The sequence below is a fragment of the Mycteria americana genome, chromosome 3 (assembly GCF_035582795.1).
Source record: "Mycteria americana isolate JAX WOST 10 ecotype Jacksonville Zoo and Gardens chromosome 3, USCA_MyAme_1.0, whole genome shotgun sequence".
NCBI lineage: Eukaryota > Metazoa > Chordata > Aves > Ciconiiformes > Ciconiidae > Mycteria > Mycteria americana.
The window spans coordinates 131,022,660-131,050,630 of NC_134367.1; the positions used below are offsets into that span (position 1 = coordinate 131,022,660).

The window sequence follows — 27,971 nt, forward strand, 5'->3', positions numbered from 1 at the left end:
TGCAGGAGTAAGGGAAAAACAGGAAGGAAAGGGGACCTAGGAAAAAGGAAGGGAAAAAAGGAAAGAACAAAGCAACCTGCACAAACCCCACTAGATCATGCTGTAAAAAATGGAGAGGAATTCTAGGAATAAAACTGGAGGAATTTGACAGACTTATTCTGCATATAATCTCCTGCCAGATTACTTCTGAAACACAAACACCACAACTATCATTTGAGGAAAATCAATCTCTTGCTAATGAAGGAGATTGCTACTTATGCACATACACAGCTCCCAACCTTTTGCTCTTCCAGTGCAAGCCCATGACACCCCCATGCAGTAAAGAGCTGGCAGGCAGATCACACACCAGGATGGCCAATTTTATTTGGCATGTACCACAGAGCAGGTGACGGAGGCTACGGGAGTGCACTGCAGGCATATGAAACAAGTCTCACTGGAAGAATAGAGACAACAGAGATCTGGTAGCTCTGATAAGCGCAGACTCTGTGTGTGCATATATATGTATGCATAATACAATTAATGCACACGCTCATACAATTGAATTACTTTTTACACATGTGAACATATAGCTGTAATGATACTTTTAAATATACAAAATATTGCCACACACTTGTTGCAAACAACTCAAGTACAGAAAATATTTGTCCTCAAAAAATAAGAATATAAATGTTCATGGAAACACTCCTGGGTAAGGGCAATGACAAAATTTTAATTTACTGGCTTGATTTTTATATGGTAATCTCTTGCTTATATATAACACAGAACAGCATATGTGTACAGAAATATTTTTTTAAGATCATCTGGCAAATAAGGCATTTTTTAGGTCTAAGTTCTTACTAACTATTCTACTGCTTGTTTTTCCCTTCCACATTCCCTGTGTAGGAAGAAGAGTGATACAGTTAGAGATTTTAGCATTTATTCATAATTATGCACTGGCTTCCTACCTCGAACAAGTCATTGCAGGCTAACTTTCTCAGCAGCAATTTCTGAATTTGGTGGCCTGCCTTAGACAGCTACCATCTGCTTGTCAGTGGAAGTAAACACCTACAGTTCTGAATGAAGTCAATGCAGACTGTGATTGAAAATCACTGTGTTAGGCTTGGCACTCATAACTGGTCCTGGCCACAAACCGAGTCTAAGTTGAATCATTTATGAAGTGGATGTGCAGCTCAGCTGGGCTTAATAAAGGTCTTTGAAGCACAGACATTAATAGCTGTTGTTATGCTGAAGTATACTTAAAGTGTCCTGGGAATGCAAGGGGCATTTTGACAAGGATTTTATTTCTATTTTCCAGAACTCGTGGCAGTGTAGAATGGTGGCAGAAGCATGCCAAGTTACAACCATTCCTGCCACTCTAAAATTACTCCTCTTTGTCCTTGGGAAATTACTGCTGACATACTCCCTGTGTCACTGTTTGTTATTCAAGCCTATGGAGTTACTCCACCACATTTCAATAAAGTTTGTTCGGCTGCTCAGTGCTTATTAGAAGTCTTGACAGATCAGGCCCATAAGGCTGTGTAAGTAACCTAGCAGAACATGGAATTTGCGGTTGCACTGCGGAGCTACAGCGGTGTCACAGAGTCAGGCCAGATTTAAAGACTAAATCGCTTTAAAATTTCCCCAATAACAGAAGGGAAAGAAGCAAGAGAAAAAACCTCTTAAAATGTAATGTTTTGAGCAAAAATGTTCTGCACTTTAATTAAGGCCAGCTCTGATTTACACTCATATGCATCTGTACACAGAGGAAAATTTGGCAGATTTAATAAAAGAGAACAGCACTGCAGCACAGTCCTACAGCATGGTGGCTCCTCGTCACACACGGCTGCAGTAACACAAAGGTCACACAGTTCTCTAATGATGTATTTTTCTCATGCATATTTATTTCATATCTATCTGATGGATATTTTGCAACTCTGAGCTTCTGCCAGTGAAAAGAAGTCCCAGGAGATTTTATCCAAAGCCCATTTAATGACATTGAAGGGTAAGTAAAAACAACTGTTGATGTCCTCATGAATTGTGGTTTTTGAGCAACAAGTGATCAGGGAAAAATATGCAGTATTTCTTATTAGTTGCACTACACCAAACAGACTCTACTGTGTAATTCTGAAATTAAACTACCATATACCAGTTTTCCCCTTCAGCTTTCACATGCATGCACAGTTTCCATCTGAGTCTAATTAGATTTGCATTCATGATGATGATCGCAGCATGCTGCAATATCTGAAAATAACCCCCCAAAATGACACAACTATGAGATTTCCAGAACTTTTCATATGTAGGATAGTATGACTATCTTTTCAAGAAAGACCCAAAGATACACTTGGAAAGAGAAGGTCTTGGCCCATGCCGAGAGAAGTATGGAGATGCTGCTAAACAAACATGAGCTGGATAAAGTTGCGTTGATGTGTGGGGTTTAGCCAAAACAGCTATAGTACTTTTTCTGGTCTGAAACAACACTTAGTATTTTTTTTGTGTAGAGCAGGAAGCTACCAAAGCTATAAATTAGAAAGGAACAGGAATAGGCTTTTCAGATACCTGACAGATTTCTGTATAACCTCTTGCTGCGTGGCCTCATTCTTTGCCCTGCTTGAAAATTATAGGTATGTAACTCTGAAAATTATAGCAACCACTAAAAAAAATGAGAGGTAATGAGACTGTAAAGACTTTAGCCAAAAGACATGTAAATAAATACCCAGGACAGATACACATGGCACCTCTTGATTTAAGCATTGTGATTTGACAAAAATCAGTAAGATGGAGCTGAATCAATCAGTTGTAAAGAAAAATATACTAGAATTGGAGACTAAAAACAGAGGGTCAGGGAAGAGCTGTATTTAGTTCAACGTTATATTTGCCCTCTACCCTATTCTATTCTATGTTTATGACAGTTAAATGGACAATGTAAAATGTTTTGAAATAAAACGCAAAGTAAAACACCAAGTAGATACTTGGTCTATGATGTTGAGATAAAAACAGCAACATAAACGATATCAGGTTAACTCAATGATTTTCCAATACATGGAAAACTAATTATACACTGCTGTAAAATTAGTATTGCTCAATAGAAATTAGCAAAACTTTCACGTTCATCTGGTATAAAGACTTTTAAGGCCAGTCTGAACACTGTGATTGAAAATACAATTCATACATCAGATAAAATCTGTAACTTAAGAAATCATGGCCACTGCCACGTTGCAGCCTCCTTTATTTCCTGTGTTCACCCTATTTCAGCCTGCCTGTTGAAATACCAGATTCAAACTGCAGTCAAAACAGATGACACCAACTGTGCATTGCTGCTAGTAATCAAACTGTTTATTTTTCTGATTTCATCACACTCTAGGGCTGAAACAACTAAAAATGGACTGAATGTAGCTGTGCCTTTTCTCCCAAATGCAGAGATGTGATCATAATTCAGGCAGAGATTAAGCCAACAGCTCTAAAACTGGTGGTCGCGATGAACAGCAAGTATCTGTGCACTAATTAATTGCCCACAGCATGATGATGCCAATCAAGTTGTACCAGCGTTGTTGCAGATGGGTCCTATGCTTGACAGCACAGCTGAAGGTATTCTTTCCGGAGGCTGATTCAGTAATTAACTGCTTTGGGATTTCCTGGATCTACTCTACTTTTTGTATAGCTAACAGTCATCAGTGAATATGGCTGATATAACTATGCAGATCACTCGAGACACAATCCAAGTCAAAACATTTGCAGAAACACCTGAGAAAGAGGAGAGAGGAAATGGGAGGAAAATCTTGGAAACAGGACAGACAATAGATAAAACTAACAAAAAGAGGAATCAAGAGGGAGCTACAAAATGAATAAAACATAGAAGACATGATAAAAATAACCAAAAAGCCCAGAGAAGAACAGTCAAGGAGAAAGGGGAAATATTGTAGTGAACAAGGAAAAAAACCCCAGCCACTGTCATAACTTTTCTGGATCAATCCCACTTTAATTCTTATTTTAAGAGATTTCATCTCATCCTATTGAAAATCCCTGGGTATATTCACATCTATGACAAGTTGTATGATCTGACAAAACTCACAGGGTCTTGTTAAAGACTTCACACTGGGATAATATTGTTTGCATAGGTTTGCCTTCAACTGCTTAGCAGAAATAAGGATTTTAAGCCTAGGGAAACTGTTCTTACTTCAAGTGCGATGAATGCATGGTGTTACAGCTGCATCCTACTCAGGCATTCTTCTCATGATAATCCTGTCACACAACATTTTGAGTTTAAGCACTTTAATGGAAAGAAGTAGGGAGGAGTAAGAGCTTGATTCAATAATATATCAAATGAACGCATGCCAAGCTGCATTTGATCGGTCAGAAGCAGATGATGACTCTTTTTACGCAGAGTCTACAGATGTCTACAGAAATGCTAAATGTGGCAATACTAAGTGTGGCTGGAGAAAAACATTCATTTTTAGATGCCCCAGACTATGGGGAGTTTTCAGTGCTACTAAGAACGCTTTTTTCTCCTTTGAACGCTGCCAGCTGACATTTCTCGTCTCACAGAAATGCGAAGCCAAGGCCAGCAATCCTGTTACTTTTCGAAAACGTGCTATTGTACAATGGATGATCATCAGATCACCCTGAGGGAGATAAAAGAATTTTCCTGTGCTGGAGAAGAGATTAGATTTAAGTTTACTTTTGTACTTTCTAAATGACAACAGTCCATATTCTGTGGCCAGTTACAGCTCCATAAGCTAGCAGATTTCTAGGTATAATGAAGGGCAGAATCTTGCACAGTACATAGGAATTGGAAGTATCTACATTAGCCAACTGCTGCAAAAAGTGGTTCATCTTTGTTGACCGTGCTGTAGTAGAAGACACGTAACAGTGACATGTTGTCTACATATATGGATATAGTCCAGTTTTAGGACTTCGGCTAGGCACCAATAACATTTCATCAAAACTTCTAAGTCAGCATGGTTAAGTGTCTAAGATTAGCTATGCTCTGTTGTAATTCTGAGTTGTACTTCTACTTCGCCTAAAGTGAGACACCTTGCTCCGTTAAGAACTGCAAAGGCGACAGAATTGTTAATGCCATTTTGGCGTAGGCAGTTGAAAGCTCATGTTCTCTTTGGTTCTCAGAGAAACTATCTTTCCCTGTATTTTAGACATTGAAAAATAGCAGAAACAGGAAAGCAATTCTTGTATGATTGTATAGAAATCCTGCTCCCTGTTTGGCATGCTGAAGTGAATAACAACAAAGATTACGTTGGAGCAAAAAACATTGCAGAGCATATAGAAACCATATTTAACATTAAAATGGGTCTATACTTCAAATTTCTAGCTACAGTGCATCAGTGGCAAGGTCATGAATATCAGTTTTATGAGCACTCTTGCCAGGCTTCTGAAATTCTGTTTTACCAGCTAATTGTGTACAACACAAATACAAACACTATTCCTAAAAATTCCAAGATTGCTTTTAACAAATACATTTTCCCTTTCTCTAGCAATTAAAACAAGAAAGGTTTCTATACAATAATCCACAAAACAATTTTCTTTTTCAAGAAGTGCACTTACTAAAATAAAAATGATGGTTGTTAGCTTGCTTTATATTGTCTGACACAACCTGAAGATTGTTAAGTATCAAGGGTGTCTTTTGTATGGGATAGATTATACAAAGATTCTGTATCTCAGTTACCAATTACCATGACAAGATGCTACTAGAGCCCATCCAGCATTAGACTTACATGTTAAACTTCTTACATAACAGAATTTCTCCAGAGCCTATTCTAGCTGCCATATACAAAAGTCATGTCACCCAGCTATAGCCTATTATTAAACAAAAAGCAGCTAAGTATCATTATTTTTTAAAACCAAAATAGAAAATAATTAAGGATTAAAACCAAAGCATTGGTTTCACCATACTCTGCTATACTTCTGATGATAAAGTTATGCAGCATCATGGTAAAACCAACTAATTGGTTCACCAATAACATACCACTACTCTGCACATAAAATCCAGAAAGGTAAGCAGTAGAACACCAAAGAAACACACTTAGAAATTAATGCTGATCAGAATTTTCCAGGGCTTACCTTTTAGCCCTCTCTCCTTTCTACCACAGGCTTTGTCAGTCATTGCAACTCAGCTGATTTCATCTACTGCTGATTTGAAACACGCTTTTGACTACAACTTAACCATGCAAAATTTGAACCACTAGGTAGGGAAAGATCTCCCTTTTAATGGAAAAAATACTAAAAGATTTGAGGAATTATTTTTCAATTTCTTTATCAAATGAAACTGGAAAATATTTTAAGGTTTGGGTTTTTTGTTTGGAAAAGCATTAATAAGCATAATAAGTGCTTACCAAGTCTCCTGAGCAGCTTCTGTGAGTCCAGCTTAACAACTGAATTCTGCATCTAACCCGCAACTGCTTTCCCCTCCCTCCTCCAGCTGATTCACATTTGTTACAAATAGACAACCCTGGCAAGTCCAGCTGCAGGTATTTTAATTGCCTATTGCTATTTGCAACTTCTGACCACTGTTTTTTCAAGTTCAGCAGGTTAAGTAGAGGTGAAAGCCTCATCTGAGAAAAATGTGTGCTTAACTGGTGTTAGACAACAGAAAATCCTCACAGGACAGAGCTCTTTTTTATCAGAAAAAGCTAAAATTCAAGTCCACATCAATTTGATACCACAGAATTCATTCTACAGTCGAGCTCTTTGTCCCAGTAGAATCTCTAGTGTCTAAGACACAGACATTACACTAAACCCCTCATGTAGTTAAGGTGTTCACTTTGCCAAGTGGAGGTTTTCAGATGTCTAGGAAAAGGAAGCTCATTCTGAAGCCTTATACTGCAATAAAATCCTTATTAATCAAAAGTAATCAAAGGACACAATTTTAATGGAAATCTGGCTCATGGCACTGCCTATAGTTATTTAAAATGTTTCCAAGACTGACTTGCTCAACCTGAAGGATGGTATGTATTTTGCTCCACTTGTGAAAATATGCCTAAATATGGCCAACTCACATGTCTGAGAAAGTCACCATCGAGACATATCTATTTGCTAGTGGAATCCTCTGAAGACCCTGTATGCAGGCATGAGGACTTCAGCTACGACTGCTCCATCTCTGGGTATTACTCTAGATGCAGGAACTGGGAACAGGGAGACTGGAGGTGAAAAGTGCCTAAAGACGCGAGAGTTCTTGAATCTAGCAGCAACAGAAATCTGTGGGACTACCAAGGTCCGTTTCTTCTCAGAACTTGAAAGTGAACTCAGAATTTCTCCAGCTCCACATTACTGCTACCAACTAGATGGAAGTTTATTAGCAAAGGATTTGTCTCACCTCCTTCTAGCTGTTATTCACATAGAGACACTGTGAAGGACACAGGACTGTAAAAGCCTATGTAAAACATAACAAAACATATATACAGTTAGCTTAGTGCCTCCCTCTTCATCACGATAATAAAGGAAGCACCCTTTCTTCCCGAGGGCAGTACATATAAACATATCCACTACACACAAGGGCAGATACCAAATATGTCTGTGAAAGGAAATCTAACGTAGGTAAATGGTGAGTACATCTAGGCCATATAACCTGTGGCCTTTGTCAATTTGAGAACCGTAACTCAAAGTATTTCAATAAACCGTCATTTTCCCAGATTTATTTAGGAGTAAAATTCTGCCAAGTTTTTCCTAACAGTTATATTTTAGGATACTAACATGAGACACCTACATTTCCTATCAAAACTACTAAAAATACTGTAAGAACTAGATAAACGAATTGAAGGCCCTTAAAAAAAAAACTTCCTTCACTCAACATATACAAATATCCTTGAGTTTATCTTTACAGAAATCACTATGAAATGTTGTAGGAAAAGTATGAAAATATTACCCTTTACCGTAGAGGCGTAAACCCCCCAAACTATCTGAATTAAACACGTTTCTCTCACCTATATGTGGTGAAAGACAGAAATTCACTTTGGCCATTTTTAGAACTTAACTGTATATAGAAATTATAATCAGGAAAAGGTTTATTTTATTTGTTTATGTCTTTCCTGGTTCATTGATAATTTTAATGTGTTAGAATAATTCTGTGCTGCTTAATATTAAAATGAACTTTGTATAGTCACTCAAAAAATGTTTTAATTGTTCCACTTTTAATTTCTTTATAACCCTTACTATTTTCCTGTGATATTGAATATTTCCTCTAAGTCATTTACTGCCATGTTATGTAAGTACTTTTTATGCTTTCCTTAAAAAAAAAAAAAAAAAGAAACCAAGGAGAAAAAAAGTAAATGGCTTTATTAGTTACTCAGTACATCAAGTTCACCCTAGTGCCGTGGTCCATACAAAAGCAGACTGCCTGAGGAGTTTGAAAGTCCATTAGAAAGTCGATTATATTATTCCATCAACCCACTGTCTAACCAAGTAAAAGAAAGAAGCAGCTTCCAATGTAAGTGTTAATGCTAATTACACAAGCCAAAGTAAAATCTTTCTGTGGTTTTGCCTTTTGGAATCTCACAGAAGACTGTATACGCTCTAAAAATGTATTTTTTCAGGCTAATGTGGACATGAGCAGTGCTTTCAGATGAGAAACTATAGTTCATCAGGACCAGAAAATCAAATTAGTTCTTAGACTTCTATGGTATAAAATCTTATTCTTGAGATTGTAATTCCAAAAACCAGGAGTTAATACCAACATACTACTTTAACAATATTTAGGAAGAATACCCGGACTTCCTTTAATCTCTGTGATAATTGTTTGAAAGCATATTAAGACTATATATATGTGCATAACAATGTATATACAACATAAAGAGTATGCACATGCAAGCTAGTATACAGTCTGTATCTAAGAAAGCCCATGGTATGTATCCTGGGTACTGTATAGAAGACAAGATGCAGGTGCATCAGACATCTCGTCTCTGCTCTGCCACCGAGATTCACCAGCTCCTCTGCTGCAGCTGACAGCAGAATCTACTTCTCCCAAATGTCTCTATCTTTCAGAGGGAGGCATCACAAATTAGTATGGCTAAAAGCAATAGAAATGACAGATAAGAAAGTTCAAAGAGGCTCAAGCTGTCTACCTTAATGACAGTTAAAATTCTGCAAATTCTTATGTCATGTGGACAGTCATACTTTACCAGAACAAGTCAAAGAACAGGATGAGTGCCCAGTGCATCTTCTCAAGAAGCAAGCCAAATGTATTATTTGGCACTGCCTTCATAAATGTGAAATTCCATAAAGGAGAAGGATATACAACAAAGTTGTTTTACCTAATATGTTCCAAGCTTTGGCTGCAACACTAGAAGAACTATATACAGATTTCATTCTTCATTAGCTTCAGAGCAGAAGTGTACGACAGCAAATGCAACTACTACAAGTGAAATCAATCAAAATGCTGTTTTCCCAATAATTGTTTACACAATCATAATGTTTTAAGTGCATATTAAAATGTAATTTAAGATTTGAATACAATAAATTTGCCCAATTCAAATTACTGCATCTACAGGGTCTATGGGATATACCATATATACAGCATACTGAGGGTATAGCTTTTAAAATTTCGTGTTGCAAAACAGCTTCTGAGCTGATTCATATCTTGATATGTATTCATATCTTGTGTTATGCTCTCAGTGTAGGCAAATAGATCAAATGGGAAGCGGACATATTTTAAGTAATGCTGCATTGGAGGAATTCCCAGATTTGCCATAGAAGGAATAATAAAACTAAGGATAAGTTTGCCCTTTTTGAGTTCCATGCCAGCGGTACGTAAGCTAGCTAGTTTAAAATATCTCCAGGAACATTATAGTCTGCAGTACTAATATACCTGCAGCTCAGCCAAAAATACAGCCATCAATATTTTCTGATTACATTTGGAGTTTTGAAAGCAAAAGATTAATACATCCAACTAACGTGTGACACATCATCCACATTCTTCTTCTCTCTCTTGCAAAAATATCAGACTCCTTGGAGAAACAACTAGAATTTTAATATATGTTAATTTGTGCAATGTATTTTGCATAAATTTGCTTTTATTTTTGTATTACGCAGGCAGCTGGAATAAGTAAAAAAAGATCTGTAATCATCTCAGAAATAAAAAAAATTGAAAGGCAAAGCTTTATTCCATACTCATGATTTAAATATTAAAATAGTCAAATTACATACTTCCGCTTTTATGATCTCATAATGAAGTCATAAATATATTTAGAAATGTTTGCATTTTTACTTTGGAAATGAGCTTCATAACCTGCCTGGAACACACCTTAAAAAAAAAAGTGTTGTTTTTTTTTTTTTACATGGCATTAGATAATCATATCTTTTTTATTTAATCGGAAAATGACTGAAATGATTGCATTTAAGTTTAATAATATTCATGTTATCTTACTTGGCTGAAAATATGTCTGATGAGACTTTTTTTTTTTTCATTTTTTTAAACTATACATGATGGCCTATCAACATTAAAGCAAGTAGGTGCTCCATATTTCAGAAAGATTTGAAACTAAGATTAATGAAATTAAAAGCATATAACAGGCTAGCGATAGCAATATGTATCAAATGCTGATACATGGGATTCTGCCAAGCAGATCCCCGGAAAGGCCAAAGTCTGGTCTCCTGAAATCCGTGTTTGTGATCTTGCTTAATTTCCTCACTGCCGTCTCTCAGGATCCTGAATTGCACTACCTCCATGGCTGCTGCAGCCACGTCTGCTCCCAACCTTAACATCCCTGCCCAGTTCTTGTTTGTAAATATGAGGTCCAACAGGATGCCACCCCTTGTTGGTTTCCCAACCACAACAGAATACATCTATATATTCATTTATTTTATATGCATTAAAACCAAAACTAAATACCCCTTCAGGTGCAGTTCAACAGTGTTAAAAAAAAAAATAAAAACTGAAGATTGCCATACATTTTTCCAACAAGTCCTCATTTTAAAACCACCTTCATATCTATATGGTTGGTTTAGGAAGAGGATCCTTTTTACGTTTTCATTTAATCTCCTTACAGATAATACATACATTTGAGTCACAGTTCCTCCCAGCCAGATGGAACTAGCTTGTTACGTATAAAGATGATCTCTCTTAGGTTTCAGTTGCATGTTTTGGAAACAATCCTCAAACAAAGTCCCTTCTTCAGGAGAAACACTTCTATTGATGAACAAGATAAACATTTCACTAGGTTCTGATGCACAACTGAATATAAGCAACATAGACTGAAACTGCAAGAGACTATGGACATGTATGGAAAATAAAAATATTAACAAATAGGGAAGATGTTCCTGTATTTCTTTGTTTTATAGTAGTCTAGATAGTTTGGGACAGAACAGTTCAGCCACCAAAGTGTGGGAGAGATTAATGCCAATAGTTTCTGCAACACTCTTCTGGGAAAGCCATCCTTCCTGGAAATCTGCATAAAAGTACTGCACGCAAACAACTTTCAAAGGAAATTTTTTTCAGAGATACTCATATTTGTATTAAGTTCATATGAGAGCAGAGAAGAGAAAGGGAAATTGTTATACTCTGATGGGCTTTATTTTACCTGCCTCTATAAATGTGAAAATACTGAGACTCATAGCATGATCCTGAGAGCTTCTACAAGTGACCGAGTTTTGGAGCGGCTGATTGTCAGTCCTGTATCCATCTCGGCTTGTCGTACCTCCAGGATCTCTAGTACTGTGCCCTGACGTGAATCTGTTATCACCCTAGCATTCCAACAAAAGAGGGTCTTCAAATTCTCAGATACATTTGTTAGCAATTTCCTGATTGACTTGTTATTTAGAGTTGGATATTTAACTGCCAAGCCCTCAGCATAAACTATGTTAATAGATAGGTCTATACTGGCAAACAAACCACCCCAGAACATGGATTCAACACTGACCCACTATCATCTATGCTATCGAAGTAGCAGCAGTTTTGGCTCATGGTATTTAGTGCTTTCCCAGACAACGCCTGGACAAGCTTTGGAAGACAAAAATATGGCATGGCCGTTTCCTATGATCTGGATGCTGTCACCCTCTTTTGAGGAAGAAAATGAGGCAAGGGTGTAGATGCGAGTTGTACCATGCTATTTGTTCTCAAGGCTGGAGAGCCAAATGCCTTCACTGTTTTATTTAGAAGTACATATGAAGTCAGTTGTCCCTTGACCCAACAGTACACCTCGTGCTGAAAGGTTACAACCGACTGAACCTCGTTTTAGAGAAATACTCTTAGCTGTGTAAATCATCATCTAACTCTTGCAGATTTTGTGAAACAATGCAGATTCATAACAAATTATTGTTTTACCCAAGGGGTATCATCTTGTGTTGACTGGAAGAAACTGTAACATCAGTATCTAGATTAACACAGGAGAGTGAAAATAGAACAGGGAAAAAAAAAAAGGATGCAAGCCAAACAGAATTAAGAGAAAATAAGACAGCAAAGACACTTTCCACATATTAGTCAAAGAATGTCTCTGAGTTAGTGTAGAGAAGAGAGACCTTTAGCCAGCCTTTAGGGAGGTGACTACGGGGTCATCAGTCAAAGCAGATTGTTGCAGCTGCGTGGGAGTTTGATAACCATGAAGTCATCTCCCTCAAGGCTAGCCAGAAGCACTCATTTTTATTCACTGTGTCAGCTGGGCTTTCTTTTTACAAGAATGTAAGAAGTATAATAAATCTGAGAAAAAAGGAAAAATTATTAAATCAAGAGAAGTATACTTTAAAATATAAATTAAGATTCTAATTAAGAAAAATAAAGATTAAATGTCTAACAACAAAATGATGTTCAAAACTTACGATATGCTACCAACTTTTTCTATGAACTAAATACCTCAGTGGTTTTTTACTGGTTTCTGAAACAGCTGATCAAAGACACATGCTAAAATTTTCAAAATAAGATAGGTAAAATATGTTGGCACATTGTATAAACAATTGAGCCTGGAAGTCCCACATCAGTGAGCAATCCAAGAACAAAACAGGAGCGAGACAAACGTACTTTTAGTTCCATCGAAGCTATTCCATTTGGGTTGGTGGATGCCAAAGGTAACGAGAAACTAGTTGTAGCTAACTGACTCAAGGGAGCCAGAGGAACAACTGAAATGTAACATGTTAGAAAGAGTATGCTAACATCCCCACAGGAATAAGCAGTACAGAAGATAACTGGAAATGACATGTGAAATGCCATGATCCGCCTTCAGAAAGAAACGGGAGCTAGAAATCCCCATGATCTTCTGAGCAGAATGTAATGTTTTATGCTCATGCCTTAAATTTATGTTGAAATATAGCAAAGCTCTTCTGTTTGTGATTTATTGGCAATATGCTATTACCAATAAACTAGATTTGGACATGTTGTTTATAAAGCCAGTAGACCAAACCACAAAGAACAAATCATGGTTGTGACTATCACTTTAAAAAAAAAAAAAATTATATCACACACCAGTACCAAAAAAGTCCCTCCCATCACAATCCAAGAGCTTCTTTTTTTTACTCATAACATTTCCCAGGAGCCTAAAATTCTGCATAAACTGAATGAAGGACAACATCACTCATCACCGCTACCACCAGGACAGAAGAGAAAGTGTCCAGAAGTTAAAGGATAATCCAGGGGTGGCCACAATCAGTATAATTTCATTGCCAAGAGTTCTAATACTATTGATCAGAAATTATGGTGAAACAAACTTTTTGGAAAGCTGAAGGGAGGCTCATTCCCGAATTTGTTGCTGTATGACAACACATCTTACTGGGAGAGACATATTCCTGTTTATCTAGAGATAACTTACAATTGCATAGACTGTGGCTGTGATCAGTGCAGTTGTCCATAAATCCAAAGCATACAAGATGCTGTAACATGGAATAGAGGTGTGGGGCTTTTTTTAGTATTGAACATTTATGTAAAACATTTAGGCAACAATTCATTTGAAAGCCAAATACGTATATTTTATACATTTATGCACTATATAATTCTACAAAAATCATATAATAATTTTATATATATATACACAATATATAGATATTTGTGTGTGTATATATATTAAAAAAATATTAAAAAACCAGAACACAATCCTGACCAAAGACTGAGGTGGATTGGTACACAGAAACTATAGCTCAACTGGTAGCAACCTGTGACAGCTGCAGAAAATGCTCAGTTTTGAGGGGGTTAGGCTGATTACATAGTTATATCCAATAGGGAGGAAGAAGGCAGAAAAAAATTTGTGCAGTGCACTTAACTGTCATCATGTATAAAGTAATTCATCCCAAACTAAATGACAAGGTAAAAGAACATTTACCTCTAGGCAGCAGGGAGTCCCATAGATTCAAAATGAAAAATAACAGATACCACAGGGAAAACGTGAAATGCAATACACTGTGTACAGAGCACGTTCAGAATAATTCCATCAAATAACTATTTAATACAGCAAGAAACAGTGCATTCTAAAGAGCTGTCTCATTTAACAGCAGTGTATTTATACTTGATATAATCTGTCCGCTGTTGAGAAACAAAATACCATGTTTATTCCTAATTTACATTATCTTATGACCCACCACCAGGTCTAACAGTTAACTGAAATCGAATTGCAAAATTATACCGATGTAGACACAAGTGCCAAAATATTCCTTGCTCAGATAAATGGACACTGGTCTCAGCCCTCTTACAGAAAAATCACATTATATCTCACATTATGCCAACTCTCAGAGAAAAATACTATCTAATCAGATTGAAAATATTCTTAAGATAGGCATTTACAAAAATAAATAGCTGTCATCCATCTTCTGTGTAGATCCAAGATTTCCTCACATGACTAGTCACACTTGTGTATTCACCAGATTTTGGAAAGTGAATCTCTTTCTCACCCAAAACCTAGTATGCCGATTTATACAACTTGAAGGCTTTTTCACTTGTTTTGAACTGAGTCTAAGCAGTCTACTCCAAGAACAGCAGAGGTCACATACAGATAGACTCAGTGCCATCATTGCTAGCAAACACATGAAGAGCTATATAAGATATAAGCAGTGAAAACAGGAGTCTTTACATACACCAGGACTCCTAGCATCTCTTGCAATTGTTATGTTCATCACTGACACAGTCTAATTTGAATGACATCTCATGCTGATGTTTTTAAAGAGCAGAGCTTCAAAATCAATATCAAAATCATGCAATTCAGAGCTAGGTTCAATGTCCTCTGAATCACAGAAATTTGTATAAAAAGTTTCAGCAGAGTTACACTAGTAAATTGTAAAGATTTCGGAAAAGCGTAAAGATTTTTAAGTGTAAAATACTAACACGAGAAATCTAAAGATGTACATCTTAGTTCTCTTAACATCATGCCATGACTAATCATAGCATACAAATAAGCCCTGGAAATCCAAGTATTTTCTAGAAATTTTAGACATTGAAGATTAATTTACTTCCAAACTTTGTAAATGATCCACATGTGTTAACAGTATGTTAGCACATAGGATAGTGCACACAGAGCCATCACGACAGATGAAAAGCAAGTATGTCTGTGGTAACTCTAGCAAAAAGATAAGAGAAATAGCAAAGAATGAAGACTGACTTTGCAAATTTAGCGTGTTCTTTGAATCAGATAACTACTCTTCTGTGCTGGCTACAAAATGGATAGTTGGAAAAAAACGTATGAAGGGAAATCTTCCAGTACCTCTACTTAAGGTTATTTTAGGCAACCAACTTAGAAGAGGTTTGAATTGCCTGCCTAGAAACAGTTTGCCTTTGATGACTGTATTAACTTAGGCTCCTGAATTTAGTTTCTCAAGTAACACCTAAGCTAGATAACTGAAAGAAACTACGTAAATACTTGACACGCTGTTCAAAGCCCGCAGGCTACATGCACAATCTGACTTGATAGTAACTTATCTTGAGTTAAGCAATGTTGACAAGATTGCTTTATGGTTGCTTAAAAAGGAATTGTTATAAAATGTAAATACAGTAAGTTTCAAATTAAAAGTAATGCCATGTAATTAAAATAATATTTTATATAAGCAACAGTAGGTAAAATTTTCAGTATTAAATTGCTGAGGAGCCAGAGTGTCACTGGAAATGTTCACTAATCTTCATGTTCCGGTGAGTGACTGATCATATATTTTGAAAAGATATTCACAAACCACTTCAGCTTATTTTTTCTTCAGTAGAACTGGCTGCACTAAACACTGTCATAATATAGGACCCCTTCTATTATTCAGAACACGTGTATCTCTTTATGCAATATACAGTTATTAATTATCCACATAGTTATTAATTTTACCTGTTTTATTGGATGTGCAGCCAGTCACAGACACAAATACGAAAGAGCAGGTGGTGTAAAGTTATTACACTACCAAGATCCATGAAATGCTGTATTTGAGAGAGATTACAGTTATCCAAAGAATGCCTTTTAAACTTGTTTTTTGTGAGACTAATACTATGAGTTATATAAACAAACATGGAATGATAACTTTTTATGGTTTTATGTAAGCACCGTGACTCATTCTCTTGCCTATTATTATTTCTCTTTTTCTCTTGACTTCTTAGCAAACTATTCAAAGCAGAGATTCTGACCCTGGAGTTCTGCTTTCTGTGAAATCTGAGAGAGCAGGTCTCATCGGAGAATCAGGGATACAGCACAGAACTGCCCGTCCCAAAAGCAGCTTGTCAAACGGAGATGGTTATATCCAATTCCCAGATATGACCAGACAACCTTGTTCAGCCTGGCAAGCAAAAGTTTTAAAATAGCTCTTTCAACAAAAGACAGCTTTCCTAAAGACTCAATAGAATATCCTTTTAGACATTTGTGGCCTCCTCCTGTTGCCACATATTTAAAGCAAAACGCAAACCTCTAGAAGTAGTAGAGCCAGCCCATATGCAGTAGTCACTATGTGTGCATAAGACCTTGGACCAGGAGCATAATTGCGTATTACAAACTTGTTTTACGGCTGCTAATCGAAAGAGGAGCTTCACTGAGCAGCATTTCAATGGGTGCTTAAAATAATATATAATTTCTAAACAGATGAGAAAGTAATCTCAGAATCCTAGAGGAATGAGGAATCTGCTATAGACCGACTGCTAAACCTTTGTTTAAATTCAGCCACACTAGTACACGTTCAACACCAGTGCAAACAGGGCCAAAGAGTTGGTCCTGTTAGTGTAACTTGTCACATATATGTAATCATCTTTTTTATATTCTGCCAGACAGAAGGCCAAAGAGAAAGCTCAACTTTTACCTAATCATAGATTCCAGCATTTGGAGAACTAAGCCAGAAGTTCCTTTAGGTATCTTATGAACAATGTTCAAAAACTAGAGATATGAAACAAAAAATTAAGGAAATTTACAGTTAACATGTTTTCTGGTGAGACTGTGACTGGTGAGAAGCTGACTGTGACTAACCTTTTGTTAAATATGTCTTAAGATACATAGAAGAAGGAAAGTATGGTCTGACTAGTCAGGGTGAAAAGAAAAAAATGCTCTAACCTTAACTGCAAGTAGAGCTGTAATAAACTGAAGGCGTATTTTATTGTTTGTCTTTTTTTACTATAATTATCTTAATCATTTCTAGAACAAACAACATTTCTTTTTTTTTAAAAAAGAGGGAAATATTACACTGTATCCTGAATTCTTCAGAAGTTCAGCTCATCTTGCCCGAAACTGTTATAAATACCCTTATTTTGCAATTAATATTTGCAAGTAATAAGTTACTACTAAAGACAGCATAAGAGCAAATGACACTTGCAATTTTTATCTCTGCATATGGAAGACAATTTCCGAAGACGAGGAAGCAGACGTTTTGCATAAATACATGCCCAATTTTGATGTGGATGCATCAATATTAGTATGACTATATATAAACCGTATTACTAGTCAGCAACTTTCGTGTAGGATTATCCCTTGAACGTTCAGGTCTGCTAAAAATAATGAAGGCATTCAAAATTCCCGATAAAAATTCAGTAAAATCTTTTGTAACAGGGAGTTAGGCAACCAAAAGAAAGGAGTTGTTATATCTCTCTCAGAGTATAGTTTATTTTGTATTCTATTTTATTACTATAGTTTCAGCGTATTCCAATCCATCACAAAAGATAGACTTCAACGCCAGCATCAACAGAAATTGTATCAATAAGATACAGTGTATCAAAGTTCATTCTACTGTTAGACTGTTTAAAGAAACTTGATGTATTTTATATGAAAACCATATTAGTACATGCAAAACACCTCACCAATAATTCTGAAATCTGAACGTGTACAGCAAGACAAAACACTTATCGAAATTTGGAACAAGTCCAATCTCTGAATGCTGAGGTGATTTGCCATGGTGTTAGTCATGTCTGGTAAGTGCAAAAAACTCAAGAGGTTGCAAAAGCAAACGGACACCCTGAACATCACCACTATGCAAAGTCACACAAACAGCAATGCCCCTTTGTTTCGTTTGAGTAATACATCATTATTAAGTTGTTCTCAACAACTTGCACAATTTTGTTTGGAATGTAAGGTAGAAATTATGTGAAAACTAAACCAGTAACTTTTATTTCCAGTATATTTGCAGAATGCATATAATCCCTTCCCTGCAATACCAATGACCCCAGACAAAAGCACTGTGATGTTCTTCCCTGGATGCATCCAATGTCTTTGAATCCAATGTCACTGTCCCTGAAGATGCAGCAGGGTTGAATGTTTCCTTTAGAGATCTCTTGGGTTGGTTCATCATGTCAGTCTTCAAGACAGATGAGAACATATAGTCTATACTTGGCCTTAAGTTCAGGCCTACCTAAAGGTTTGGAGGTCTCATTCCAAGTCTGTTATAAATACCACCTTTAAAGAAGAATTTAAATTCAACATGTCTGTCAGACAGAAACTCCAGACAACTATATGTTCTTGGGGTAGAAATGCATCTCATGAAAAACAAGATGCTATTCCAAAGAAGAGTCTAAGCAGGAAAAAAAGTAGGCATTTTTTCTGTTTACCAAGGTTCCTAAAAAACTGAGCAGTAGGCAAGTGAGCAGAATACTCTTTTAAAGACCTTAAAACCCCTCCTACTTTTGCAGAGCATTCAAACACTTCAAGCTGTAGAAAGTATATGGATGCTAGGCGCAAGCCTAGTACTAAAGTCATTGAGGATACCTCATAGAAGTATTTATGGTACCTGAAAACGGTTCCAGCAGTTTGTCCTTCTACAGAGATATATCAGAAGTGTTGCTACAAATAGTGCTGCAGTTCCTTCTCGCCCAAGACTTTTTTTTTTTTTTTAAATAAATAGTAATCTCCATGAAACTGAAAACCCTGTTTCTACTCTCAGATAGACACTATAGCAGAGGAGCTTTCTTCTGCAATGCAGTACAAAACCAAAAAACTCCCTCTTCCCTTTTCACCAAAGGAAGTGCAGTCCTCGTGTCCTTGAGGAAAAGCCTGAAGCACGGACTACAGCAACTTGCACCTCCTCATTTGAAAAGCCTCACTTGCCAGTTTGTGGGGTGAAAGTGTTGGAAGGACATCCGTAGGCCCTGCCAGGCAATTCTTTCTTGAGATACCCAGTTATGAACAAGTTATCATGGGCAAAAGTATGAATTTTTAATACTAATTGCTGAAATACACATTATTATTTTTCCATTAAGTGTTAAAAGAAAGATGTGATTCTTCCTGCAAAAACCTAATCAAGACTTAGAAGAAAGAAAATAAGTATCTGGAAGTTGCTTAGATAAATCTATCTGACACCCATTTAGTCAGTAAGAAAGACAGGAATAAGAGTTCATGGGGGCTGATCTCTTCTGTCCTACAAGATGCAGTTTATAAACTTCTGTAAAAATTAGGATTTGTATACTTTTGCAGGATGTTTTATAGTAGAAAACGGTAATACAAAACTGTCCCATAAGTTTCCCCTCCCTCCCATCCTTCTAACTAAAAAGATAATTTGAAATTAAGGTTACTCATATAAAAGCATTTTCTATGAGTTTTCATCCTGATAAACAGCAATTACGCACCACTACCTGATGATTCCTAGTCATCTTAAATCAAACTGAAATAAAACAAAACAAGTAAAAGAGTTGCAGAGTTAATGCAGAGCAAATGTAAAAAAAAAAAAAAAGCTTAGTTTAACTTGTAAAATTTAAGATACTATAAGCAGTGGGGAAAAAAAGGTAAAATAATGTGACAAAGAAATCTCTAACTGCAAAATTCCCATATAAGAAAAGCATACCAAAACCTTGATTTTTAATAAGCTGGATACTCAGTTCTGTGTGATAATGAGTTGCTTCACACAAATCCAATAAAAAATGTAATATACTAGCTGACACAGACTTAAACACTTGTCTTTTTTTCAGCTGTGAAAAGATAAAACCGTAATAGAGATCCAAACATTTTCTACAGAGGAACACAAGTGCTTCCTATTTTGTTGGACAAGTTTCTTTCTTTTCCATTTTGAAAATGAGTTAAATCAATCTGATGATTTAAACGCTTAAAACTCCACTTGTGATTTTTAATAATAAACATCTTTTCACTTGTTCAAACAAGCAAGGGAGCTGTGACTGGACAAGCAATAAATCTTACTTATTCTTCTACTACTGTATCTGACATAGCACTGGGATGTATACAGACTGGTCTGTTTAAATACTGTAGTTAAATGACAGCCGTTCTCACAGACTTACTGCTACAAATGCCTACTGAGTTCCTCTAGACTTTTAATTGATCTATGTATTTTAAAAATCATGTTCAATAAGACACTGTACTATATATCCCAACACATCTGATACGTTCATATGGATAGTTAAGAAACAAATATTTATAGCAGCTCATGCCCCAGTAAAGACTTAAAATCTAAATGCAGCACAGTAATCAAGCAGAGCAAAAAGAGCAGCCACCAGAACTTCACAAAATAAGTGGCATTCTCCCCTGTTTTTTTGCGATTGAAAGCAGAAGCAGCAATAAGCTGAGTAGATGAGTTTTATACGGGGCATTAATTTCTTAAATATGAAACTCCTTTAACAAGCTACTGTCTCAAAACAGTTCCCAAAGCACGTTAGTACACACAGATCTCAGATTCTGCTTCACCCTAACTGTTCCAAAGTCATGCCTTTCAAGTTTTAATGGCTTTGCATAGGAACTTGCATAGCACTTGCCTCAGAAACAGGTCTGGGATTCCTGTTGTTGAAAATCTCGGATGGCTTCATTGCTACTTCGCTATTAGGTCACAACATTTCAGCAGACTACATGCGCACCTTCTGTGACGAAAGTCAAGGTTTCGCACAAGCTACAGACAGTACAGTCTTCCGTGCACTTATGATAAGAAATAACCACAATAACTTGAACATCATTCTATAGCAAACAAGTGCTGTCATTTACCATCCAAATGGTGGCAACTAAACGTAAAATATTTTAGATCCCTTCAAATAAGCACCACCCTATAAACAGAGATATTATTATAATACATAGTGCTAAATAAAAATATTAAAGTACAACTCAGATATTTTAACTCTGAGGTTTTGATTTGCATACCTCTGCCATCAATTTACTTATTCCAAAATTACATTTATTACAGTCGACAACACATGGCACTGCTTCAAGCATCATATTTCTTTTTTCCCAACTGCAGAAAGACAAGAAAATGTGCAGTCACGTTCTAGTACGCATCCTGTCTCCTGAAACGATCACTCTAAAGAACAAACCAGGCCTCTAGTCACTCTCGCAGCCCAGTAAATCTCATCACCACTGGCACATCCGCATTTTTAATCTCAATCTGTCAGCACAGTGGAACACGCACACCAGCATACTTAAAGCAATATTCTGATAAATCCGACATCACTATTACATTGTAAGCAGCCTCACATAAACAACATGCTTTGGTATCCATAGATAACAGGCTGGCTTTCCAGGTACCATGCCTGGGCCGCAAACACTGCTGAGAGACCTAAGAAAAGGGAGCAGTCCCTTGTGGCACTCTGCCTCACAAGTGACTTGCCTAACGGCAATTGGAACGGAAAATGTGCTTTTGTAAATGCAGAATACTACAGCATATCAGATAACACATGACATATGAAAAGTGCAGGTGAAGTCTTCAATATGCTGTCAAAGGTGTTCTCTCAGTAAGTGTTGACATATTCAGGAAAACTGTTCAATACTGCAGAAATTCTTGGAAATACAAGAACAGGTAGACATAACAACTTTATTACTACACCATCGGAAAAATTTCTCAAGGTTAGAAACCTCCGTTTCAAACGAATTCTGTAAAAATAAATAAAATCAATTATATTTTATATTATAATGAGAAGTATCTCAACTGGTTATAGTTTTATTTTTGCTGTTTTGTGTGTCAAGCTTTTTTGGCTTTCACATGCATAAACTGCAGATTTCACATGCATAACTTGCAGAAAAATTATAGGACAGAACTGCCTCCATTCAACATTTCACGAGAGAAAAGAGGAGCGATCTAATTGTTATACAAGTAACGCACAATATAAAAGTAAGAAAACCTTCTGTTCTTTTGAAAGTGTTCAATTACTGCCAAAACTAATGATCCAGTCTTGCAAGCGGTTACTAAACATAAATCCTACATTTGCATTAATTTTGTTGAAGGCAGTGACGCTGCATGAATTGCAAGATTCTCATTAATACATTAACTTACAGCCATGACAATGAGCTGCTGCAAAAACCCACTTTTAAATTACTCAAGAAGGAAAACAATCCCCATATGTTAATATTACAGCTTCTGAAACCTCGTCCTGCAAAGCACAAATGACCGAATTCAATGAAAACAAGTTACGTGTGTAACGAGATGCTGACATGACACTGTCTCCATTAAAATGGTGCAACAGCTATACTTCTACATAGCTGTTACACATTAGCTATGATGCTTCAGCCAGATCACATTTCAAGAACGATCAAATAGAAAGCTACCATGCAAGATGCTTCATGATTGCTTTGTGGTCTGTAACACAGACCTTAGGGTAAACTGTAGGGCTGACAGCTCAGATAAAGGACTATTCTGACCTTCACCACCCCGAGCTGCTAGGCTGTACTCAATAATCAAAGCTTTCTTTTTTTAAAAAAAGGAGGGAGAAGAATAGGGTGTATTTTATGCTCTTTGACTGTAAAGTAAACTTCATAAATGGCGTGTCTTTTTAGTCTCCAAACAAAATGGATCAGTAGTCTTCAGAGACCAGAACCAATACTATTCATGTCAACCATGTGTTGATCCTCTTTTATAATGACAGTACATGTTAATCAATAATATTAACTATTCCACAACTAAATAACATGCAAGAAGAACTGTACTATATGACTGGAAGTAACAAAAGAATCATAGAACACTTTAGGTAAGAAGGAGAGCTCTGGAGGTTACCCAGTCCAACCCCTCCACAAAGCAGGGCTCACTTCAATCAGGTAGTTCCGGACCTCATCTCATCATGAACTTAATAGGAGGAAGAGCTTGGAAGCACAGCACCTTCAGTGGCTTTGCCCAGGAAACAAAACACGTCAGAGATCACTTGTTCATACTCTGAACATCTACCTTATTAGCTGAGTGCAGTATGTTAAGTTCCTTACACAAACAGTTGCTTATTTTTTAAATATGAATCTGAAAAAAAGTTTCTTCTCCTTTAATCCAATAGAGTCTGGCCTACTTTATCCCAAACTAAATTACGTCCAACTGCGTTATCTTGATATAAAACAAGAGACAGGACTATTAAAGGACTATTAAACTTGTGAACACACATTAAACATATACTTTGAAACACGTGACCTTTTCACCAAGGACAAATATCCACTTTCATGATTTTAATAAACACTTCAAGGTAATGCACAGATTCTCAACCTTCTGATTCATGGGTTCATCAATTTTTTTCCCCCAAAATAGTATTCACTGAAACCTTTCAACATAGATGGAGCTAAAGGCAGCTCTTGGAAGCAGAAGACCTTCCCACTTGAAGGTCTTCCAGTCTTGCAGTATTTTCCAAAATCTGCAAGTTTTGGTTTTTTAAATTGTGTGTCAAATGCTTTTAGAAATTACAACCTGTTGGACTGCAAATGTATGCACTGCTGTTTAGAAGCCAGTCTCAGGCAAGTAAATACCAACAAAACCAGAAAAATTGGATAAGTACATTCATCCCATTCATCTCAACTGGATGATAGCTGTGAAGCCTAAAATGTGAGAAGTTAAATTCCTGCATTTATTAGCCATATCAGTGATAACCACACAAGCAACCATCTACTTAAAAGTACTTACAGTGATAGGATATTACACCAATAAGGACTGCAAAGTGCATCAAAAGCAAAGGAGGCAACCATTACCAGGTGCAAACAATAGAATATTCTAGCAGCATTTTGGAGATTCTCTACTTCCTTAAACCCCATATGACAGCAACTTTTTTTGGCCACTAAAACTGAAATTAACAGTTATTTGGGTCCTGCTCATGCTTTCTGGACCCAAGCGTTTCATCCTTCATTGAAACTATAGTTGTCCTACAGAATTTTGATCTTGTTGCAGATCAGAAACAAAACTCATCTTTCCAAAGCGTATGTTGGACATACAGTGAGTCCCTCAAAACACCTGCTAATCTGAACAGGTGGTTGCAGGTTTTCTTTAAAGAGTCCAACAGGCATAGGCAGTGTTGAGTACAAATACCAAACACTCATATTCTTTCTATTCCCATTGTACCTTCTAAATGTGACACTGCCAAAAGCAGTCTCCTAATATGAGATGTCTTAAAATAAAAGGCACAAAAGTTGTACAACAATACCATTGGTTTTGGGAGGGAGGTTTTGTTAAGTATAATAATTGGGACATTTTTTCCTCAGCTGATGGAGTATTTAAAAAAAAAGAAGAAAAAAAAAAAAAGAGATAACCAAAGCATCACTGTCCAACCAAAAACCAGTGGATATATGTAGATATGTAGTTGTGCCTTGACAAATTATATTTCTAGTATTTAATGAGAATTCAAACATAGGCTCAGAAATATACAACTCTGTACACAGATTACACTTCATATTCCACAGAGCATCGAAATTTACATCCCTACAACAAGGAAAACTTTAATTTCATGACGCTGCAGATGCATCTAAAATATTCATTCTTCTCTGAAGGGTCTGAGCAGCCAACTGTCTATTTAAACAGCCTTTTGGAACTGATAATATCTTTGAAAGCAGCATAAACTTTTATGCACATCCACTGTATTTCACAAAATGCTACTGCTTTAATGCATTATAAAGGGGAGGAAAAGAATGCTACTAGGATACACAGCAGCCAAAAGCTCTCACTGGGAAAAGTGGATGGTTTTCTGTAAACAAGGCTCCAGAATGATTATATGACAATTATGCGACTTTGCTACTGAGTGTCAAAACTCTGACTTCAGCAGATGTTTCCACAGTACTACTGCACCATGAGTCACCTGGGACTATTCTGGTTTCACATCATCAAGAAAACGCTTCATTCATGCTGAATTAGGTGAAAAGGGAGGGAAGCAGTTAGCTGTGCTCAGAGCAGTGTCGTTACCATGCAACATCCTTTATAAGGATATTCTGGGTTCAGATTTCTGTCAAAGTAGTAGAGACAACATTAATTGTCTATTTTACCAATGTAAAGTTCTGTATTTTGGACAGATTTTTTAAAAGGCTACCTTGAACTCTAGAACCACATTTTTATTACGTTATTTTGTGAGGTACAGTAAAATTAGTATTTCTGTAAGACAATGACATCAATTAAACCCACTTCTTAGACAGCATTTGAAAGAAAGAGACAAAAAAATTGGTCAGACTGTGCTTCTGTAGCCATCTTGCACCAGCACGCTTAGGATTTTTTGGCCAGAGTACAAACAGCTAAACTTGATTTTGAGTGAATTTTCCCAGATGATATTAAAAAAAAAAGATTAGTTTGACCTACGTGCCAGATTTATGGCACTCTTTTGCTGGGAATTGCTGAGTGTAAGGAGAGCTACACCTGCCTTCTATAAGACATCAGAATCGGTGAGCTAGGGTCCCAGCTCTGGAAAGATTAAGGTGCTGGATCCACGATTTTGCAGCACTGTTGCACTAAGATCTTCCCAGTGCATTTCCGTACTGAAACAAAGTGCTTTGCTTTTGGTGCAGTGCAATAGAAAAACTTACCTTCTCTCTTATTATAGCAATATTTTGAAGCTTTGCTACAAAAAACAATAATAATCAACAGAATCTAGAAACCCAGCTTTCACCTAGACTGCTGGTAACGAATCTGAGCTGCTTTAAAATGACAGGTACAAGCTGAGCTTTAAGACGCAAGGAGGGGGTATTCTGCCAGCCCTACATTCTCCTCCCTTCCCTTTAAACCCCACCCCACCCCACCACCAGAGAAGTCAGCCCCCTTACCTGATAATATCATCGTTGTGCCCGAGAAAGAATTTCTGGCTGTGCTCTCTGGTGTTATAAACCACGCCGACTCCAGCCACGAAGTAAACCACCTCTTTGCCTGCCGTGTAGTACAGGTTGTTGCGGCACTGGTGACCCCTGTACCCGTAAACCCACTCCAGACGGAGCTGGCATCTAGGAGCTGTCCGATCCGCCATGATAACCAATCCCCTCTCCCCACAAGCACACACAAAACCTAGCGCTGCCCCTCCTTCCCTTAACTCCTTCCCCCTTCAGGGTTTCCCCCTTTAAAACGTTAGCGGTCCCTGCCCAGCTGCCGAAGCTTCAGGTGGCACTTTCGAGCGACGATCTTAAACGGAAAACACATTCGCGGATCAGGGCTGCTGCCGCCGCCGGGGCCGCTCCTACCGCTGCGCTGCCACCATAATCTGCTGCTGCTGCTGCTGCCGCTGCCGCTGCCCAGGACGAGCAGCTGCCGCTTCCCCGCCGCTGCGCGACCCGGGCAACTTCTTGGGGGATCACAAAAATACACCTACAGAAGCAGCAGACAGGGCTTTTTCGTTCCCAAGGCAAAGTAACTTCTGTGCGTCACCACCACCACCACCTGCCAAAGGCTCCCTGCTGCATCTCCCGTACTGCACCTTCTGGGCTTCCTGCAAAAAGCTTCCTGGGTGCTCTTCTTTTCAAGATATCTATCTTTGGGTCAAAACTGAAAGAGAGAAAACACAAAAAACGTGGTTTTGAATTGCAGAACGCACGTGTATTTAAAATGCAAAGGGACTACTTTCATGGGGGCGGGGGGCACTGTTTGGATCCGTGCTGTGGCAGTTGCGAGTGGTCTAGGGTCGTCTAAGCCTTTTCAGGAGGATCCAATGCTCTGACTCTTCATACGAGATACTACTGAAAGAGAGGATTCGTATACACATACGTAATATGGTAATATTACCCCACTTTTCCTTATCCCCTAGCAACCCCAAACTTCCTCCTTTTGGAGTCTACAGCAACTATGTAATTAAAACAATTTTACGTTCCCATTTTTCAGTCACAAACCACTCCAGTTTGCCATGAAGTAGTGGGGGCTTGTGTTTTTATTTACTGTCATCCTTTGGAATGATATTCCCAAGGAACACATGTCCTTGCTTGTCTTCTGCTTTTTCTAAGGCAAGATTTGTATTGTCATTATCAGTCGAGCGTGGTTGCTGCATGTTGTTTGCGATAAGACATCCACCGCTTTATAGTATCACTCAACAAGAGACCAAACCCAACCCTCCAGAAACTCGGCCACAACCGCAGGGAAGAGAATACTGAAATCAGAGGAGCAAAACCAAAGGCTCGTTCATAGAGCATGGTGCCAGATGGAAGGGAAGAATAAGCTACCCACTACACAGCTAACCCCTTTACTTTTCCCCACACAACACGCCTCACATTCACTATCTGCCCAAACTGAAGAGCAGCGTGTTGATATCGGCTTACACAAACGCTGACAGCGCCGGCAATGCTGCCCGGCGTCCCCGGGACACAGGCAATATAACCCGCAAGCGATACAACCCGCCCTCAAGGCATTACGCTCCACGCTTGAAGCAAACCTTAGAGTAAAACCTGGCATCACACCCAGAACAACAGTCTCCAGAGGAGTATCGTCTCTCATGGCCCCGCGGCCAGCAGCCCCTATCGCGCTCAGCCGGGCGCTGCCCCGCAGCCAGGCTCGCCAGCCGCCGGAGC

General features: G+C 37.6%; 1 protein-coding gene across 1 annotated transcript in view; it reads right to left on the reverse strand.

Annotated features, from left to right (window-relative positions):
- The window catches only part of EML6 (EMAP like 6), a 116,557-nt gene extending 90,111 nt beyond the window's left edge, over positions 1 to 26,446 (reverse strand). The window contains exon 1 of the mRNA XM_075497030.1: positions 26,250 to 26,446. Coding sequence (XP_075353145.1) covers positions 26,250 to 26,446 — 197 coding nt within the window. The remainder of the gene's footprint in view (positions 1 to 26,249) is intronic.
- Between the last annotated feature and the right edge of the window lie 1,525 nt (positions 26,447 to 27,971).